At 31.8% G+C, this 20,948-nt stretch overlaps 2 protein-coding genes across 2 annotated transcripts; one reads left to right on the forward strand and one right to left on the reverse strand.

Moving 5' to 3' along the window:
* Positions 1-4,427: 4,427 nt before the first annotated feature.
* LOC106754357 (LRR receptor-like serine/threonine-protein kinase GSO1) lies at positions 4,428-6,977 on the reverse strand. Its single transcript, XM_014636368.1, has one exon. The coding sequence runs from the start codon at positions 6,975-6,977 to the stop codon at positions 4,428-4,430; it is 2,550 nt and encodes an 849-aa protein (XP_014491854.1).
* A 10,839-nt stretch (positions 6,978-17,816) lies between these two features.
* On the forward strand, positions 17,817-20,441 carry LOC106754358 (LRR receptor-like serine/threonine-protein kinase GSO1). The gene has a single exon (XM_014636369.1). The coding sequence runs from the start codon at positions 17,817-17,819 to the stop codon at positions 20,439-20,441; it is 2,625 nt and encodes an 874-aa protein (XP_014491855.1).
* The last annotated feature ends 507 nt before the right edge of the window (positions 20,442-20,948 follow it).

The following is a 20,948-nucleotide window of genomic DNA, read 5'->3' on the forward strand; positions in this document are numbered from 1 at the left end:
ACATGTCGATGAGTTAAAACATAATATAATTTTAAATATTATAGATATTATATATAAAAAAGATACATGTATATAAACATTTTTCTAGAAATTGAGAACAAAATTTTACCATTTATTAAGTAATTTGAAAAGAAAAAAATATATTCAACAACGAAAATAACATTGAATCAAACTTATTTAAGAAAATATATCTAACTTCAAATTTAATTCATGTAAATACTCCATTAATGAGCCATGTAAATGCTCCATTAATGTAGAGAGAGAAAGAGAAAGATTTCTAAGGATATTGGAGAGGTGTAGGGTATTTTTGGAATAAAAGAAAATAGTGGGGAGGTGTAGAATATTTTTGAAATAAATTAAATTAATTGGGAGGTACAGGTCCCACTTGGGGAGGTGTAGGGAGCAACACCCTTATTCCAAATAGACAAAAATGTATATATGTAGTTATTCTAATTATAAAAGAATAAAAAAAATATACATATAAATATAAATAGTGTGTGGAAAGTGAAAATTGACCCATGTAAAAAAAATCATTTTTTTCAAACTCAACCTAATCCGAACTCGTGATGAATCAAATTAACTTGTTCTAACCTAATTTGAGAGTTTATTCTATAAAATTATGAATAAAACTGAAAAATTGAATTGTGACCTTTCAAATCAGATTTTAGATCTAGAAATTGCTTACGCATAAAAAATGTGTTAGTATCTTCTATTTAACACCATATTTTTAATTAAATGTCTAAAAAGAGATGTGAGTTCTAAAATATTTAATTTTACCAAAAAAAATACTATTACAACATAAACACAAATGTTTTTTTTTCCTTTTCCAAGAAATATATATCTTATTTCTACCGATTTCTATTCAAAATAATAAAAAAAATCATGAATCACACAATCCTGAAAAACATATTTTAATATCGTTAAATAGATATTTTTTATTTAATCTTTTCGCAATTCTAATATATTTCCGCTTTATTTTGTAATTGCTTCTCATTGACATAATTTTGTTAAATAAAAAATAATATTACTTAAATAAAACAAATTGATCTATTTATACATTAAAAGGATGCACTAATGCAACAAAGGAAAACGACAATGATTGCTTTTGAATATATGTTTTTGTTTTTGAAATGAAGTCTCAGTTAATCGAAACAAAAAGGTGTCAGGCTTTTGCCTCAGTTTAAATGCAACCGAGACAGTAGAGGGTATTTCTTTTTTTTTATTTTTATATTCGCTAGACTTTTGGAGAACCGAGGTAATATGAGTGGTTTTTTTCTTTTTTTCCTCAGCCTTTCTGTCTCAGTTGTGGTTAAAATCGATGCCATAAAAGATTTTCTGCTTCGGTTATATATGGTCACAACCGAGGCGTATTCTAATATTTTTTTTTTTAAAATATGATGTTTATGCAACAATCCCAAATACAAAAACAAAAATGCATATTTTAAAATTGTCCAGAACAGTCCAAAAACATATATTTCAATGAAAATTAAAATAAATCTAAAATCAATTCAATGTACATTGAATTATAATCGTAAATTAACTTAAAAGCATAAATCAAACCAATGTACAAAATTAACCTAATCATAAATATGCTAATATAAAACTTACTATATATTAATATCTACATACTATTATAGAGTTGAATTACATATTTTGCAAGTGTTTTCCTTATGGATTTAAGGGACTTGTTTTAAATTGAAGTAGTAGAATTGAATCTCTACATAAGACACAATAATTTCAATTAGTGTATATGAATTTTAAACTATAGAGGAAAAAATTCAATAAAACCAAATATTACCATTTCCCATCCACTTGTAACATGGACATGAATAATGATTATCATCCAATACATTATGTAGTAATCACACTCATATGATCCACTTTGTCTATTATACTACAATATATCATCCTAATTATAAATGGTAGTTGAGATTAATCATTGAGAAAGAAAGTCACTACATTACATGTATATGTTAGTTGCATGAAGTGTTATTTTAAAACCAAATTGCTCCTTGAATGGTATTTATGCATCCTACGAAGTACTGCAAGAACTATGGAATTTCTGCCTACCAAAATACTAATTACTCCTAACTATTTCATTATTCATTTCCATATTTCGTAGTCTTTTATTATCTCTAACTTTTCTTAAATTATTTGGAAGTAATTCGTATCATTTTTCACAATCATATTGTACTAGTTAAATCGGGGGAGTGGGGATAAATATTGACTTATCATTCTTTTAAATAAGTTTCTTTCTTTTCTATAAACCCTTAACTTTCCTTTTCTAGGTTCTTGTATGTTTTTTATTCTTAAATATTTATGAGTTGAGAGAAGGTGATGCTTTATTAAAATCAACTTTTTGATTTTGAGGTTTTGGATGTATTCTAGGTCACCAAAACTTTTAGGAGTACTGTTAGATAATTTCTTATCTAGGACATTCTTTAAATGTAAAAATGCTTAATTCAACATTTGATGAATGTTAGGGAGGATAAGACAATGTTACGGTCTACCTTGATGATGTTGTTTTGAAGAAATTTGAATGTTGAATATTCATACATTTTTTTTTGTAAGATTCTATTCACAATGTTTTTGTTTTAGACCATTTTTAAAATTTATTTTGGAAGAAAAACACGAAAATATCAAGTTAGAGCCATTATATACTTGTTTTGTGTAATTACAGTTTTATTTTATGATAGGTGGAAATCCTTATATAGATAATGAAGCTGGTGTGAATGTGAATTACTCTTGGGTGAATTTGGAAGATGATCAATTGTACCTCCCAGACTGTGTATTTTTAGATTATATGATAAAGTTGGACTTTGTGACACACACACACACATATATATATATATATATATATATATATATATATATATATATATATATATATATATATATTATGGGTGATGTTGCAACATTATCTGTTGCTTTTGGTAAGTTTTTTATCTTTATTTGTTGTTTCTCTCACGTGAGTTGTTGTTTTATTGGCTAATTGGGGATTGTTTATTTCTCTACACTTCTCAGCTTTCTAAAATGTTTTGGCAAAACATCAGATTGGGAATCTGATGGGAAGGACTAGCTTTCATCAGAAAATCTCACCTGTTGGTTTTCAGTGTGAATCAAGTTGGCTTATTTATTTTGGATCGATGCTTACTTAATAATATTAATCTGTCCGCGAGTATTGACTGCATGGTCTGAAAACGAGTATTCACTTTTCGTTTGAACTAACAATCTTAGGAACGTGTACAGTAATGTATTAAAAACTGGATTACAACATGTGTATATCTATTAAAAAAAAATTCCACATCTTGCTTTTGATCATTTTGATTATTTGCATTAACAAGCACAAATATCCAATGTTTGTTGTCTTGTTTAATACATTTTCACAAATTATTGTGAGCTGTTTATGTACGAATTACCTCCCACTAGTTAGCACTTATAGTTTTTGTACTATGCTTTCTAGTAAATCTGATGATAAGTAGAACTATTGTTCAATGTCTTATCTTGATGAATTCCATGATTTCTTTTATGATCTCCGTATGATGCATGTGCTGCCATTGCTGGAGAGTCATATAAACTATGGTTAAAACACGAGGGTTTTTAAGAGTTTTGGCTTTTAAGAGTTACTGATAAAATGATGAACACATTTGCAGAAAATATTTAGTTTTTCTTGGTATCCAATTACTAATTGTGTGTTTGATTTGATGTTGATGAGGGATTTAAACGAGTTTATATTTTTTTCACGTTACAAAGGAAAGTTTATATAGGTTGGTCCTAACTCATAGGACAATGGAGATATTTAGTTTTGAGTTTTTTTAATAAAATATTTTTTTATCCGATGAGTTTTTTTTACTCCAATTTATGTGGGTTAGGACTAAGTCCTATGAGGTAGACTTATTTGAGAGGTCTACTGAAATGATACAAAGATCAAAACACTTACATAGGTATTTTACATAACCGATAGCAAAGGAAAAAGAAAAGATAAAGTAGGCCACCATGTAATAACTACATCATGTTATCTTCTTCCAAACTCGTTCCCTTTTTTATGAATAAAAAATACCTAAGATATAATAATGAAAGAATTTTATAAGAATAATTAAATTCATAGGCAAGTTTCATTATCATATGACTTTGAACTTAAGATACCACTATGACATATGGGATTTGAGAAATGGTTTTCTTCCAAACACAACTCATATATATATTAATAAAAGTTTTTAAACAAGTTAGATATATATATATATATATATTACTACAATCCAAGCCATGTATGAAGAATAATTAATAATTAAAAGATTAAAACTTAAATGAAGAATTAAAGTATATTTTAGTAAAAAGGTGAAGAGCAAACTATCTAAAGATAATTAAAATAAAATTTCTAATATAAAGATTTTACTGACCAATATTGTTATGCAACTTGTTTAATCTTAACGAAATGGATTCATATTGACGATCACCATAACATAAAGTCGATCTCTCAAGTCATAAAGAAACTTGAAGTAAGCATACCTTAGCTTTTTGTTTAAGAAAATAGCACAAGAAATTCCCAAAAAGCCTGTCACAAATCCAGATTCTATTCCAATGTAAAACCATGACAAAAATTCAGATTGAGTTCCATCTTCATCTACAAGTTCTGTTTCCTTGTGTGTATCATTCTGAAAGCACATTTTGGTAACTGGGGGCCCACAGAGATCACGATTACCCATGTAACTAAATGCACTGAACCCTTGAAGCTGTGTGCCTAATGGTATTTTTCCTGTCAAATTGTTGAATGATAGGTTCAAGTAACCTAAAAAGGACAAACTGGACAAACTCTGAGGACTTTCACCACTAAGTTGATTTGTTGAAAAATCGAGAGACTCCAAATTTTTCATGTTTCCTATCTCATTTGGTATTTTTCCTGCTAATTTATTGTTGGATAAGTTCAAGGAAGACAATCCAATGAGACTAAACAATTGTGGAGGTATTGTTCCGGACAAATTATTACTTGACATATCAATTAAGGTCATAAAATGTAGGTTGCTATCATATTCTAATACTTGACCTTTAGTAACCAATTCAAGATTGTCGCTGTTAAAGAAACTACGATGACGAACTGAAGGAAATAAAACGGAAAATTTATTCCATGAGGCATTGTTGAAAAGAAGGGTTTTGATATTACCGAGACAATTGGGTATATAACCGGAAATTGCGTTTTGTGCAATATCCAATATAATGAGAGAAGACATTTGACATATTTTTGGAGAGATTTTACCACCAAAATAATTGGACCTTAATTGCAGAGCCATTACAGTGTGAGATATCCAATCTGGAATGTTTCCTGATAAGTGATTATTGCGAACATTAAAGACCAATAGAGAGCGACAATTTTGCAATGAGAGAGGAATCTCACCATGTAGTTTGTTTTCATGCAAATGGAGTGAGGTGAGATTAGATAAGAAGCCTAGTGATTTAGGTATCTTTCCTGATAGATTATTGCTTCCCAAGTGTATAGCAACCAAAGATTTCCAATTCTTCCAACAATTCGTAAGCCCTCGAGATATATTATTCAATGATATGTCCAAGAACAACAATTTGTTTTTCCCTTTCGACACATTATGACCACATAAGAGAGGAGACAATTCTCCTGATAATGAATTATTTGATAATGAGACAATAACCACGTTTGGTGATAAGTTAGGCAAGCAACCTTTCAAGCCATTCGATGATAGATCAATGAATGTAGAGTTCAACAATACACTTGACATGTCTCCGTCTATCAAATTGTCTTCTAATCGGACTTCAACCACTGTTGATAAAAAATCCCAAAATTTGTGTGGAGCCTCAAATGATGATTGTAAAATAGTTAAACTTTTAATAGATCGTTGTGTATACAACCAAGAAGGAAGGTTGGGATTTGAAAACCCAAGAACTAGTTCTTCAAGTTGAAATGGTGGAATCCAATGAGAGTCAAAATCAAAGATTAGAGCGGAATCAAATGATTTGTAGTTCTCCGAGTATATATACAATAACTTTAATTTTGACAATTTGGCTAAATTTCTCTCAGACACAACTCCTGTCAATGGATTTGAGGCAACATCCAAGGTAATCAAGGTCGATAGATTTCCCAAATTTGTGGGAATAGATCCTGAAAACATGTTTACTCCAAGAATAAGAGTTTTTAATTGTTCGAATTCACCTAACCAATCTGGAATGGGTCCATCAAGGTTATTGTCTTCCATAGCCAGTTCTTCCAGTTCTCGAAGATTTAACAGGTCCTTAGGTAGATGTCCTATTAAGGAATTGTAGCTAAGGTCTAAAACATAGACAGTGGAACTAAGATTGAATAGCCACTTAGGTAACTCTGACTTGAATTCATTGCCAGAAAGATCAAGAACTTGGAGAGCAGTAAAATTAGCATACTGGAGAGACAAACTCAAGTCTTTAAGCTTAGAATCACACATATTAAGGACTGAAAGTGACGAAAGCTTAGTCACCAATGGAAGCCAATTAGTTTCCTCGCTAAGATCAACAGTACAAAGGTTAAGATATTCCAAGGTGGAAATGTAGGGAAGCCATTGAAGGCTACTGATGACAAGATTCCAGTTAAGTGATAAATCAAGATAACTAAGAATTGAAGAGTTGACACAATGACGAGAAGAAGTAGGTATAGATAGATTATGACAATTATGATTATGCAGATAATCAAATTGTAATGCTGAAAAGTCATTGTTTGTGAAATCCAGGTAATCTAAAAATTCCAACTCCACTAACAACAAGGAGAGGTGAATGGAACCTGTAAGGCAATGTGATTTATCTTCTCCGTCACTGTAAATTGGAAGAGTTGTAGAACATGGGAGACTGATTCCAGTGACTCTACTTGTGATGTTGCTACAAATGACTCCTTTCCAATCACAACAATCTACTTCAGCGGACCATGAAGAAAGGAAACCCGAGGGATCTGTAACTCCTTGCTTGAAGTTTAAGAGAGCATGCATGTCTTGTTGGTTGCAACGAATATTGAAGCTGCAGTAGACATGGTTGAACATAACTCCGAACAGCAACCAAGAAAAAATGAATGCATTTTGAGAGGGAGATGTATTCATGATTGCCAGAGGGGCGATGGCTTGAACCTAATGGAGAGAAACTCTATTTATAGTAAATGGGGCAGCATGCATGTATTATGACAGAAAAGACTTATGACAGATCTGTTTTCTGAGTTTTTGATATTATATCTTTAGTACAATATTTCTGATGTTTTAAGGGATATATATTAACATCAACATCAATATATTTTAAAGATCTAACAAATAGACAACAGCAGAAAATTATCAGAAAATCTGAACTTATCCATTCTGATTGAGTCCTCACCACCAGTCCAAAACAACCAATGATTCCTTCTTTTATTGCAAAGTTACTGAAATTTTAACCACTCCACCATGGATTATTTATGACTTCACATCTACCCACCCAAAAATTACAATATAATATAATAAACTTACTCTTATTCTAATAAATACTTTTAGTCAATGTACTCATTTTTAACAAATCAATTAAAAATCCAAATTGTTATTGATTGAGTTTTGAAAACTTAGAATATAAATTAATTTTCTTAAAAAGATTTAGTATATGCGATAATAAATTATTTGAATCTATCTAATATTTTAATTAAAAATATCAAATGAATTATTGTAAAAATTAAATTAAAATTTACTGCATTAAAATTCTTAAAACTTGGTTGTGTTGGTGTAACAAAAAAGTATTGACATAAACTTATAAATGCTGTATTCCGATTATATCTTATTAAGAAAAAAAATGTAAAAACAATGTAACAAAAATATTTATATCCGTATAAATTATTTTGCAATAGAGAAAAAAGTCTTCACAAAAAAAAATGTAACTGTTATACAAAATATCACTTTCGTGATAAACAGTTACACGTGAGAAAACTTTGTATTTTAGTCATAAAAGTGTGCTTAAGAGAATATAGTATTTATTTTGTAATTTCTTCTCATTGACCTAATTTTGATAAAATAAAAAATAAGATTAGTTAAATAAAACAAATTGATCTATATAGTCAGTCTGATACGTTAAAAGGATGATAGAATTTGCAAAGAAAAGCTTAAAAATTAAAATCCAATTATGACAGGTGAGTTGAGAAAACTCATCTATGACTTTGTTCTAAAGTTAATTTATTAATTATACTTATATATTTTTCAATAAATTTAGATATAAATATTAGTATAATTCAAACAATATAAAAGTTTAATTTAAAAAAAAATAAAAAATAAATGAAGAACTAAGGACTAAATAAAATGAAACTTCTAACAAAAGATTTTTATTAACTAATATTGTTATGCAACTTATTAATCTCAAAGAAAAGAATTTATGTTGACAAGCACAATGACCTGAAATCGATTACTCAAGTCATAAAGAAACTTGAAGTAAGCATAGCTCACTTTTTTCGTTTAAGAAAATGATACAAAATATATAGTATGATATCTGGGCCGAGCGGTTAAAGATATATCTTATTCAAGATATAAAATAATCAAGAATATTTATTTAAAGATATTTAGTAACTAACCAGATTTTCATGTAAGTCTGTTTATATTATATTCTGTTTATATTTTATTCTGTTTATATTTTATTGGGCTTATATCAGTTTAAGGTCCATGAGACAAATTATAAATAGAGAGCCAAGGCCACAAGCCAGGTACCTTCGAATAAACTTCAAATCAACTTCCAATTAACTTCCAATCACTCGTCAACTCATATTCTCAAATACTCAAATAGTGAAAACCCTTCACTAAATATTCAATCAAGAGCCGAGGCTCTTAAATACACGCCTGACTTGGGCGTCGGAGTGCCATTGCAGGTACCTCCCCCCTCCGGTCAAAGCTTGAAGATCACCGAACGGTCAAGGGTGAAGGAAAGCAAGCGGTCAAGATCCAGGAAAAGCGAGCAATCCGACCAATCCAAGCGTCAGAAAGCGGGAAAGCCACGTCATCTAAGTTAGTGTCTCGGTCCCCAAAAATATCTACCGAAACATTTTGGCGCCAACCGTGGGGCCCGAGCAGCAAACCCAAATGGCGACCACGAGGAGCATGGAGGAACAAGAAAACAACAGAAAGATGATCAGAAACAAAGACGAGCGTTCGGTCTCAACATCACTATTCAGATCAACACCAGAAACTTTCATCAAAGTGAAAGCTACACCACATGAATCATCATTGCTACAAGAAGTTTTCATCAACAAGTGCATTTGGCCGTTCGGCCTTAAATGTAATCGGCCATTCGGCCTCCCATGCATTCGGCTTGACAAGTTCTCGGTCATCCGGCCTCACAGGTTCTCGGTCATTCGGCCTCATAGATATTCGGTCATTCGGCCTCACAGTCATTCAACCATTCGACTTTACAGATACTCGGCCATTTGGCCTCACAGGTGCTTGGCCATCAGGCCTCAGAGGCATTCGGCCATTCGGCCTCCCAGGTATTCAACCGTTCCACTTTACTGGTACTCGGCCATTCGGCCTCACAGGTGCTCGGCCATCAGGTCTCACAGCCATTCGGCCATTCGGCCTCCCAACAATTCAGCTTCTGGCATTCAGCCATTTGGTCCCACATATCACATCTACTGGGAAGTTCTTCAGGAACTCTTGGGCCACGGACGATCACTCACGTCTACTGGGAAGTTCTTCAGGAACTCTCGGCCATGGCACACTTCCAATTTCACTAAAATCAATTGACCATGTTGCTAATTTCCAATGTGGACCACCGTTGCGGTAGCTTTCCTTCAAAATGAAATTAAATCTTCCTTCCATGCTTGATGTGGCAGCGGTAGCGCACCATGCTTCCACATTCACGGTTTTTTACTAGGAGAAAATAATCACCCCTACACCCATCCAGAACGTGCTACCACTTCTTCTCCAAAGAAAGTAAATGCAAGCAAAAACAAAATTAAAAAAAAAAAAAAAGTTGAATGCAACGTGACTACCACCTATTCCTATCTAATCCATTATTAGTTCTCAAGGAAATAAAAAAAAAAAAAAGGAATTGCATAATAGCAGCCACAATGTCCCATCATCTCAAGATTTCTCAAAAAAAAAGTGATGTGCCCTCCAAATGCAATAAGCGGCAACTCCAAGGTTAAGGAAAAGAATCAAACTTTCATCAATTTTTTTTATTCTTAAAAGCAAAATAAAAAGGCTAGCATTAAGTACTATCACCGTCCAACACCATTAAATTCTCACTTAATCTACTTTTGATTTCATAAAAAAAAAAAAAAGCATTAGATGAATTAAACCTCTGCACCAAGTCCCATCATTCAAATTAAAAGCAAGGAAAGTAAAGAATTAAAACTTGACAAACCCGTGACAGCATGTGCATATCAAAATTCAATGCCTTGTAATATAAAAGAACTCAAGGCTGCATTATATGAGAGAAGTAAATTGTGCTTTCCATTTTATCCACAATCCAACAACATTGCAAAAATTCCCATGAAGATGGCTGCTGCCACCCCTATGCCGAGAGAGAGCTCAATTAAAATGTGACGGCTGGGAGGAAATTGTTGAAGGCCGTGTGTCACCTTTTAATAGGTGTGGGGTCCACCTCTTTTCAAAACCCTAGGTGCCATGTCATGTTTCCTAAATGGGCTCAAACTATTTTGTCAAAAATTGGCCCAATATTCACAAACTTATCTAAAAAGTTTTAACAATTAAATTACAATACAACTAAAATTTAAATTGTCTAATTTTGAGAGTCTTGAATTTATTTGGTGTCCTCCAAATGTCCCAAATTGTGTTTCCAAAATTTTCCCTGAAAATAATAATGCAAATAATTAGCTCAGAAAATTCAAATTAATTAAAATTAGAATTTCCGGTCAAATTAAGCACAATTAACAGAAACGGGAAAATACCGGACAATTAAGCACAATTCCCTGATTAATTCTAGCACAATAAACTAAGTGAAATCAATAAAATATCGACTCATCAGCCGGCCTCATGGTTAGATTACAAACAATAATAGCTCATTAAAGCTCCTAACGAAGATTAAGGAGTAATTGTCATTAGGCCGACAAAAGGTAAAGGTCCATTACAACTAATATAACTAAAGGTTCCAGGTATGATTTCTGGAACATGCTGCACATTATGCACACCACATGCATCACTTATAGTGATAGCCATTCGGTCATTTTTATTGACTTGAGCATCGGAGTGCCTTTGACAAGTACTCGTCCACCGGACTTGGAGAAGAAGGTGAGAGAACGAACCAGGTACTCGCCCCCTGGCTTGGAGAAGAAGGAGGGAGAACAAACAACTTGGAGCATGAGGGAAACAAAGGTAACCGTCCGGCCTCTAACCCGCCCGCTCGGTCTTCAAGGTCCGCCACTAAGCTAATCGTCCAGCCTCTAATCAGCCCGTCCAGTTTTCAAGGTTCGTCTAGTCTTAGAGACAACGAGGAAGGTCCACCCGATTCGTCAACCTAGAGCCCTTTAAATAATGTCTGTCCACTTTAAGCCACGCCCTTCCATCTAAAAGCTACGTCCGTCCGGCCTTAGAAGTAACATGAAGTGTTTTGAGTCAGAGACTTCTCAACCCGACCGAAACAAAAGCTAATATGGAATGATATATAAAACATAGAACATATACTTTCCCTTAAATGCTACAAAGATCAACATATTTTTTTTTTCCTTCGTGTTCCGTATTCTATCTTTTTCGTTTTAATCGTATCTTCGTATCTATATTTATGCTTTACAAGAGAATAGTTTCTTATCAAAAGAATAAAATATTCAAACTTTTAAAATCTTTATAGGAGATAATATATATACCAATGGTTTGAAAAACTATAATATTTTACTTCGTGATAATTTTACTATTAACGATGTTGATAAATTTATGTATACTGAATTTAGAAAATATTTATGACATTATATACCATTTCAAATAAAACTCGAAGGGAGAAAACCAGTATTTGAAATCTTATGGGGTGCAAGAAGTAAAATTTTGAATAATTGTATATATTAAATATATTAAAGTTCTTACAACATCTTGTTTTAGCGTTTTGTACATAATATCCTCCCAACATTTTTATTTACATGTGAATCAACCTTTTTATTAACATATGAAACTTGCATTAAATCTATTGTTGAATCTTACTCCGAAAATCTTTTAATTTTGTAGGCAATATTGTTGCCATAAATATTTTATTGGTTAATTAATTCACGTAANTAATCTATTTCATTCTACACGTTCTCGCTCATTATAGGAGCTTTGAACAAATTCTTATCCTTCTTTTATTTGAATAATATAATAGAAAACTGACAGATGCATTGAAATCAATTACTTCATTGCCCAAATTAACTTAAATAGATTGAGTTGTATTTTCTTTGCAATTGAGGAATTTTGAAAGTATAAAATGAATATTGGTTCAAGGGAGATTGTTGTCCATGCCAATTCGTTATTTTACATATACTTATTAGAAGACTTCTTCATCTTCTAGACCATGTTGAAGTCACTTCTCTTAATTTTATTGTCATTCTTTTTAGTTTTTTTTTTTATGAGGCAGCAATAGCTATATTATCATTATTTTTTGTATTAGATTTTGAAAAGGTACGGATTTGTTTTCTTTTAACATTAGATTTTGACAACTTAGATTAAAAGTAGATGAGAATAGTTGTTAAAGCTTAATAAAGAAATAGCTATATGTTGAAAGTTTTATTAAATTTTTTAATAAAAGAAGAGGACTTATCTCTATCTTTGACATCTTCCACAAACTTCCCTTCTTGAAAAAATTATCACATTCTTCTTTTTATCAAATAAATATAATTAAATTCATTTTCTTTCCTCTGGACAAACAAAATTAAGTATTTCTGACTACTACACGGATTTTATAACTCAACGGACGGCAATCTGTTAAAGAAAAATTTGTGATGTTATTTCATTTCATAACAATTAATAAGAATGCTCCAATATATTTCTGTTACACTCTTCGGTGAGACGCTGATACAGTCCAAGAATAAGATAGATATTAAACAAATTAAATTTATTCTATGTCTTTTACCTATTATCGATCAGATGCTTAATTATGTTATCATATAATTAGTTATTTGATGCTTTCGTGTGTTTTTCTTATATGAGCATTTCATGTATCCGTCTTAGATTATCTTATCCCATTTTCCGTCATCATTTAAATAAAAATTAGAACATAGCTACTTTTAAATAGAAGTTTTTCAAGGAACTATGTTTTAATCATATAATTTATAATACTTCTTTTTTACTCATTTATCTTTTTATTCACATTAACCAAAACCATTTAAGTCAGTTATTTGATTTTTTTTAAAGTCAAACACATGTTCAACGTTATTAGAATACATAAACTTACATTGCCTGAAAAATAAGCGAAGTAAATTTACATTGGACACTCTTATAAGTCTGATGTAACTTTACATCGAGAACTCCTACATAAATTTAAAAGCACAATTTTATGTGGGACTATACCAAATCCAATGTAAAGAAGTTTGGGACCAATAAGAGCTACATTGAAATGAATATTTTTGAGTTTGTTTAACATATATGAAATGAAAGATTTTGATAAAGTTGATGAAAAATTGATGAACAGGAAAGTAAAACTTAAGATAAAAGTTGAACCACATCGAAAGAAAATTGAGTGGTACAGATTCAAGGGTATTCAATACCCTTTATATGATGCACTAAAACTATCTAAACTTCATAATATCTACAATATATTAATGATTCAGTAGCTATAATAAACTCTACTATCATAGGCTCACAGTCAAGTCCAACATCTACTACAATTTCGCACCAAACTGAAATTAAACTTGCATCATTAACAAGAGAAGAACCTAAAATTAAATCCTGCACCAATCTGCAATATAACCAGTGGCAATATTGCCAAACAACAGTTGTATCTGTCAAAAAATGACACTTCAAGCACCCTTCTAGTCTATTTAATTACTGCATCATGATACATACACCAAGTCCATTATAATATTATCCAAGTTGTAGCACCCCAAAACCAGCCCTCTAAATCAATTTTTTGAAGCATTACAGAGTCCCCGATATGCATTAGAAATCTGCATCCCAAAATAGATTTTGGACTAGTTTCTAATAAGTTTAAAGGGAAGGTTTACAGTAGAAGGAATACTATATGATTTAGTTTATTGTATGACAGACAATTTTAACTGTCTCTAAGGTAGTTACTTGTCTATAGTTAGTTGTATCTTATTTATAAAGTTAGAATGGACAATTTATCAATTTTTATCTTTGTTTTTGGAAGTTCTGTAAATCTAGGAAGTAGAGAGTCTGGTTCTCTCGAATAACCAGAAGTTGAATGTGTGTTTCAGTTTCTCCATTTGAAGGAAACAGAGTGTGTTGTTGGAATAAAGATATACAGTTCACAAGATTGTTTCACATAGGTCTACAATACCTATCATTGGTATCCAGAGACTCATTCCTGGTGAGGTGGGGGCATATTGAAGGTTACCGTCAACACAAGAATGGAGGCATGATGGGATGGATTGGAGAAGTTCGTCAACGAACAAGAACACGAGAATAAACGTCGTTTCCAACGGTTAGAAGAGATGATTCAAGGACTGATAGGAGTGGTTGAACGCCTGAGATCCTCTAATAAGCATCCAGAGGCCTAAGATTCTGTTGCCATGGATGGCCATGAGGATAGTGGGGTTAATGAAGGAGGAAGTTCTTTTGGGATTAATGCCACATGGAGGAAGTTGGACATTCCTGTGTTTGCAGGGGACGAACATCTCCAAGGAAGCTTTTGGCGACCACCAAATGTAATGTTTCTTCCACTGAACACAAATATTCGTTGATTGATGTCTTTATATATATGATTTCCTTTCATTTTTTAACCGATTGGTTTCGTGCATAGACATCATTTACAACACCATCAAGTTCTCTTTTTTCCCTCTGGCGGTGGTTGTCTTCTCGTCACCCTCACAATGGCGCGTGTGATGGAAGAGCCTCCAAGGGGATGTTGAATGTACGTGTCGCGAGCTCCTTTGAAGCTTCCTCTAGAGATGAACGCAGCGGAATATGAAGACGAACCTCTAGATTGAGAGAGAAATCGGAAGAGACTCTAGGAAACAAAAAACACTCCAAAAACAGAGAGGATTCAACTCGAAGAACCGTAAAACCCTAGGTTGACGGAGGAACCCTAAATTGAACCGATTAATCGGTTCAATATGAAGATTAAACGGTAGGGATGAAGAATAATCGGAGGAAAATGGTTTCAATCGGCTAAAATGTTAGAAAATGATGTGAGAAGGGTAAATCCCTAGCGGATGATGGAAATGAATCAGTGAAAGTGTAAGAAATACGAATGTGGAATCTGTGATGAAATGATGCTTAAATATGATGAAGAGGTGAATCTATGAAGAGAGAAATGGAGTAGAGGCTTGTGATGATGATGTGCTTGAGAGGGAAATCCTAGCAGATGATTTTTCTGCGAGAGTGAAATGGTGAGAAATAAAGTGTTTAGAGAAATGAAGATGTGGCGCACGAGAGAAAGGAGGACACGTGGTAAGGAGTGCTGATGCCACTGGTATAGCAATGGTGATGCAGTGTGATGAGCGAAAAGCACCGTGGAATGGAAAATGGAAGTGGGAGAGTGTGCTTGGAAGGTGGCTAGAGGAAGTCTTTGGACTCTCTAGCCTGTGACTTTCAAGTGATAGTAGTTTCTGATTCAGAAAACTCAATTCTCATTTATCTCAAAAGTGAGAAATACAAGAGAGAAGCTGGGTATTTATAGTAACCCATGCTCCTTACAAGCTAATACACATATACAATAAAATGTAAAAATACAAAAAAAAAAAGACAATGAGAAAGGTACATCAGGCAGGATTCCATCAGCATGTCTACTCTCTCACCGTCATAGTTAGTTTCATTTTTGTTGTTTTTTTGTAAATTGGTTTTTGCACTTTTTATTAGTTGTTACTACTTCTAAAATTCTAGAAATTTTTGTGGTGTATTCTTATATTGTATATTGATTTTTTATGGTTTTACTGGTGGAAAATATTGACCAAAAGTTTAAAAAAACAAGTCCATAAATTGACATCTATTGTAAGAACAACATTCGTCAATTAATGTTTGTTATAAATGTAATAGACATTAATTGACGTCTGTCCAAAGACAATATATATCAATTTAATGTTGTTCGCTGTGACGTTAAGTATTTAATAGATGTCAAAAGCCTAAAATAATAGACGTTAAAAGTTATTTTTGTGTTAGTGTCATGAAAATCATGAAGTAGCATTCTCTTAGGAAGCATCTCTTGAGGACATCGAGGAGAGTAAAAGGATTTAAGGAGAAGATTGAGGTAAGTAGAGTGAGTGATATGATGTAAGTAAAAGAGGAATATATTAAGACATAATAAATCGATAAGGAGGATCAAAAGAAGGGTTATAAAGAGTCTGTGTGCATTATGGAAGACATTATCAAAGAGAAGCACGTGATCGAGAAAGTGTATAAAATTAGATCAAAGAGGAGTTACTTATAACAACTGCTGTAAAATATGGATGAAATGGACACAATTAACATCATATGAATGATTTTAAGGCAATTTGATAATTAATGTAATTTTTTATTTTATTTTATGTAATTGTCAGAAAAATAGAGAAAAATATAAATAAGTCATATATGAATGAGGTAGTAACAATTCAAAAACACTATCAATCTCGTGAATATAAAAAAAAGTCAAATCTAATGATAATATGAATAGTGATATGGACCATTCTTTTCATAAATTTCTTATACAATTTTTTTTTTATCCTTGATAATTTTATTTTATTGTCATTTACATTCCTGCAATATAAAAATATATTATTATAGAGAAATTAATGAATTTCTAATTAAAATACATATTAAAAGAGAATTTAGTGATTTTAATATAATCGTAAGATTACTCCATAACATACTTAAGTTAAATTAAAAAACACTAGTTTAATGTACAAAATTAAAAAGTACATCACATTTGTATTATATAATAGTGAAATAATAAATATCAACATGCTTAAGTTAAATTAAAAAGCATTAGTTTAATGTACAAAATTGATAACAAAAAATCGACCCAACTGAGTCCAGAACTTATAATGATTTTAATTAAAGTTTGATCCAGTCTAATCCAAGCTTGGTCCCAGTCATACTAACTTGGACAGAAGCACAACTTCTAAAAAAATATTGATTCACCTTGAATATTCTCATTGGTATTGGGTGCAAACGTATTCCTAAAAGTTATTATCTTTTCGCGTGAAACTTTTAAAAAGAAAATTGAATAATACTATATTTATCCGTAATATTATTAAATGAGGAGTATGAAAACGAAATATTAATATCGAGTTGAAAAATGAGCAATGAATACGACAAATGCATAATTTATGTTTGATTTGAATAGGTTTTTAAAAATCGTTTTCACTAGTCAAGTCGTTGCAATGCTAATTAACTATATGTTCTTATTTAATACAAAATTTCATTATGGGACAAGCTAAGAAGTCATCGAATACTTCTATGAAATCATAAAAAAATATTTCAGTTCAATAATACATTAAAGCTTTAGAAACAAATATTTTATAATGATCTTACCCACTGAAAGCATAATTTATTTCGGATTAAAAATAACAATAATTTATGTTAAAATTCAATATTTTCATCATGGTTTACTTTAGAAATATATATTGAAATTATAATATATATAATACTCTTAATAATGTGAAACTTTTTAAACTCCAATTACTATAAGTACGCTTTCTCTCAGTTTTGTTCATGTCATCCATCCTAGTTAACTCCTTCATTTCTCTTGCAATCATGAATACATTTTCCTCTCAAAATGCAATTATTTTTACGTGGTTGCTATGGGGAATCATGTTCAACACCGGCTTGGGCAGCTTTGACACTCGTTGCAACCAACAAGACATGCATGCTCTCTTAAACTTCAAGCAAGGACTTACAGATCCCTCAGGTGTCCTTTCCTCATGGACCACTCAACTAGATTGTTGTCATTGGAAAGGTGTCATCTGTAGCAACATCACTAATAGAGTCACTGGAATCTCTCTCCCATGTTCTACAACTCCTCCAATTTACAGTGACAAAGAAGATAAATCACATTGTCTTACAGGTTTCATTCACCTTTCCTCGTTGTTAGTGGAGTTGGAATTTTTAGAATACTTGAATTTAAGAAACAATGACTTCTTAGCATTACAATTTGATTATCTGCATAATCATAATTGTCACAATCTATCTATACCTACTTCTTCTCATTGTCAGTGTGTCAACTCTTCAACTCTTCGTCATCTTGATTTATCACGTAACTGGAATCTTGCCATCAATAACCTTAAATGGCTTTCCCACATTTCCTTACTGGAATATCTTAACCTCCGTGACATTGATCTTAGTAAGGAAAGTAATTGGCTTCAATTAGTGACCATGCTTCCATCACTTTCATTCCTCAATATGCGTGCTTGTCAACTTAAAGACTTGAGTTTGTCTTTCCAGTATGCTAATTTTACTGCCCTCCAGGTTCTTAGCCTTTCTGCAAATGAATTTAACTCAGAGTTGCCTAAGTGGCTATTCAATCTTAGTTCCACTATCCATAGTTTATACCTTAGCTCATGTTCTTTAATAGGACATCTACCAAAGGATTTGTTAAATCTTCGAGAACTGGAAGACCTGTTTATGGAAGACAATAACTTTGATGGACCCATTCCAGATTGGTTAGGTCATTTCAAACATTTAAAAACTCTTAATCTTGGAGTAAACATGTTTTCAGGATCTATTCCCACAAATTTGGGAAATCTATCAACCTTGATTAGCTTGGATGTTGCCTCAAATCCATTGACAGGAGTTGTGTCTGAGAGAAATTTAGCTAAATTGTCAAAATTAAAGTCATTGTGTATATCTTCATATTCCACGTTAATCTTTGATTTTGACTCGGACTGGATTCCACCTTTTCAACTTGTGGAATTAGTGCTCGGGTTTTCAAATCCCAACCTTCCTGCGTGGTTATATACACAGCGATCACTTGAAAGATTAACTATATGGGAATCATCATTTGAGGCTCCAGACAAATTTTGGAATTTGGTATCATCAGTGATTGAACTCCAATTACAAGACAATTCGATAGACGGTGACATGTCAAATGTGTTGTTGAACTCTACGTTCATTGATATATCATCAAATGGTTTGAAAGGTTGCTTGCCTCGATTATCACAGAACGTGGTTTTTGTCTTGTTATCAAATAATTCATTATCAGGAGAATTGTCTCCCCTCTTATGTGGTCATAATGTGTCCAACGGGAAAAACAAGTTGTTATACTTGGACATATCATTGAATAATCTATGTGGAGGGCTTACGAATTGTTGGAAGAATTGGAAATCTTTGGTTGCTATTCACTTGGGAAGCAATAATATATCAGGAAAGATACCTCCATCACTGGGCTTCTTATTTAATCTCACCTCACTCCATTTGCATGAGAATAAACTACATGGTGAGATTCCTCTCTCATTGCAAAATTGTCGCTCTTTATTGGTCTTTAATGTTCGCAATAATCAATTATCAGGAAACATACCATATTGGATATCTCATGGTGTATTGGCTCTCCAATTAAGGTCCAATCATTTTACTGGTAAAATCTCACCACAAATATGTCAAATGTCTTCCCTCATTGTGTTGGATATTGCACAAAACGCAATCTCCGATCATATACCCAATTGTCTTGGTAATATAAAAACTCTACTTTTCAACAATGTTTCACGCAACAAACTTTCATTTAAATTTCCTTCATCATCTGGTAGATACTTATTCAATGACGAAAGTCTTGAATTGGCTACTAAAGGTCAAGTATTAGAATATGGAAAAAACCTACACTTTATGACCTTAATTGATATGTCAAGCAACAATTTGTCCGGAACAATACCTTCACAAATGTTTAGTCTCATTGGATTGTCTTCCTTGAATTTATCCAACAACAAATTAGAAGGAAAAATACCAAATGAGATAGGAAACATGAAAAACTTAGAGTCCCTCGATTTTTCGACAAACCAACTTGGAGGAGAAATTCCTGAAAGCTTATCCAGATTATCCTTTTTGGGTTACTTGAACCTGTCATTCAACAATTTAACAGGCAAAATACCATCAGGCACACAACTTCAGGGATTCACTGCACTTAGTTACATGGGCAATCATGATCTTTGTGGACCTCCACTTACCAAAATCTGGTTTCAAGATAACAAACATAAAGACACAGAGGTTGGAGAAGAAGATGGAAATCAATCTGAATTTTTGCCATGGTTTTATATCGGGATGGAATCCGGATTTGTCATTGGCTTTTTGGGAGTTTGTTGTGCTATTTTCTTAAACAAAAAGTTTAGGCATGTTTTCTTCAAGTTTCTTTATGACTTGAGATATAACCATGTCGTGTGGTCGTCGACATGAATCTCAAACAAGTTGTATAACAATACTAGTAAGTTAAAAAAAAATTATACAAATTTTATTTTAATTTATCTTTAATACTAATTTGTTCTTCACCATTACTAAAAAATATTTAGTTAAAAATTTTATTATCTTTTAAGTGGTTAAAGTAGAGTGAGTATATCAATTTGATTTATTTTAGTTCAATCTATTTTTTATTTATCAAAATTGGGTCGATAAAAAACAATTGTAGGAAAAGTGAAAATATATTAGAATAATGGAAAGAAGAAATATCAATTTAAGATTATTTGTGGTGTATTAAAATTTTTAAGTAGCTAACTTATATGATAATGAAGTCTTTCCTATTAATTTAGTTATTCTTATAAAATTCTTTCATAACTACATCTTAGGTGTTCTTATAAAATTATGGGTTATGCAAAACTGTTATATATATATATATATATATATATATATATATATATATATATATATATATATATATATATATATATATATATATATATATATATA

Source organism: Vigna radiata, unplaced genomic scaffold (genome assembly GCF_000741045.1).
Source record: "Vigna radiata var. radiata cultivar VC1973A unplaced genomic scaffold, Vradiata_ver6 scaffold_454, whole genome shotgun sequence".
Classification (NCBI taxonomy): domain Eukaryota; kingdom Viridiplantae; phylum Streptophyta; class Magnoliopsida; order Fabales; family Fabaceae; genus Vigna; species Vigna radiata.

Coding starts and splice junctions, on each gene's coding strand:
- LOC106754358 (XM_014636369.1), top strand. CDS start 17,817: ATGAATACATTTTCCTCTCAAAATGCAATTATTTTTACGTGGTTGCTA.
- LOC106754357 (XM_014636368.1), bottom strand. CDS start 6,977: ATGCATGCTCTCTTAAACTTCAAGCAAGGAGTTACAGATCCCTCGGGT.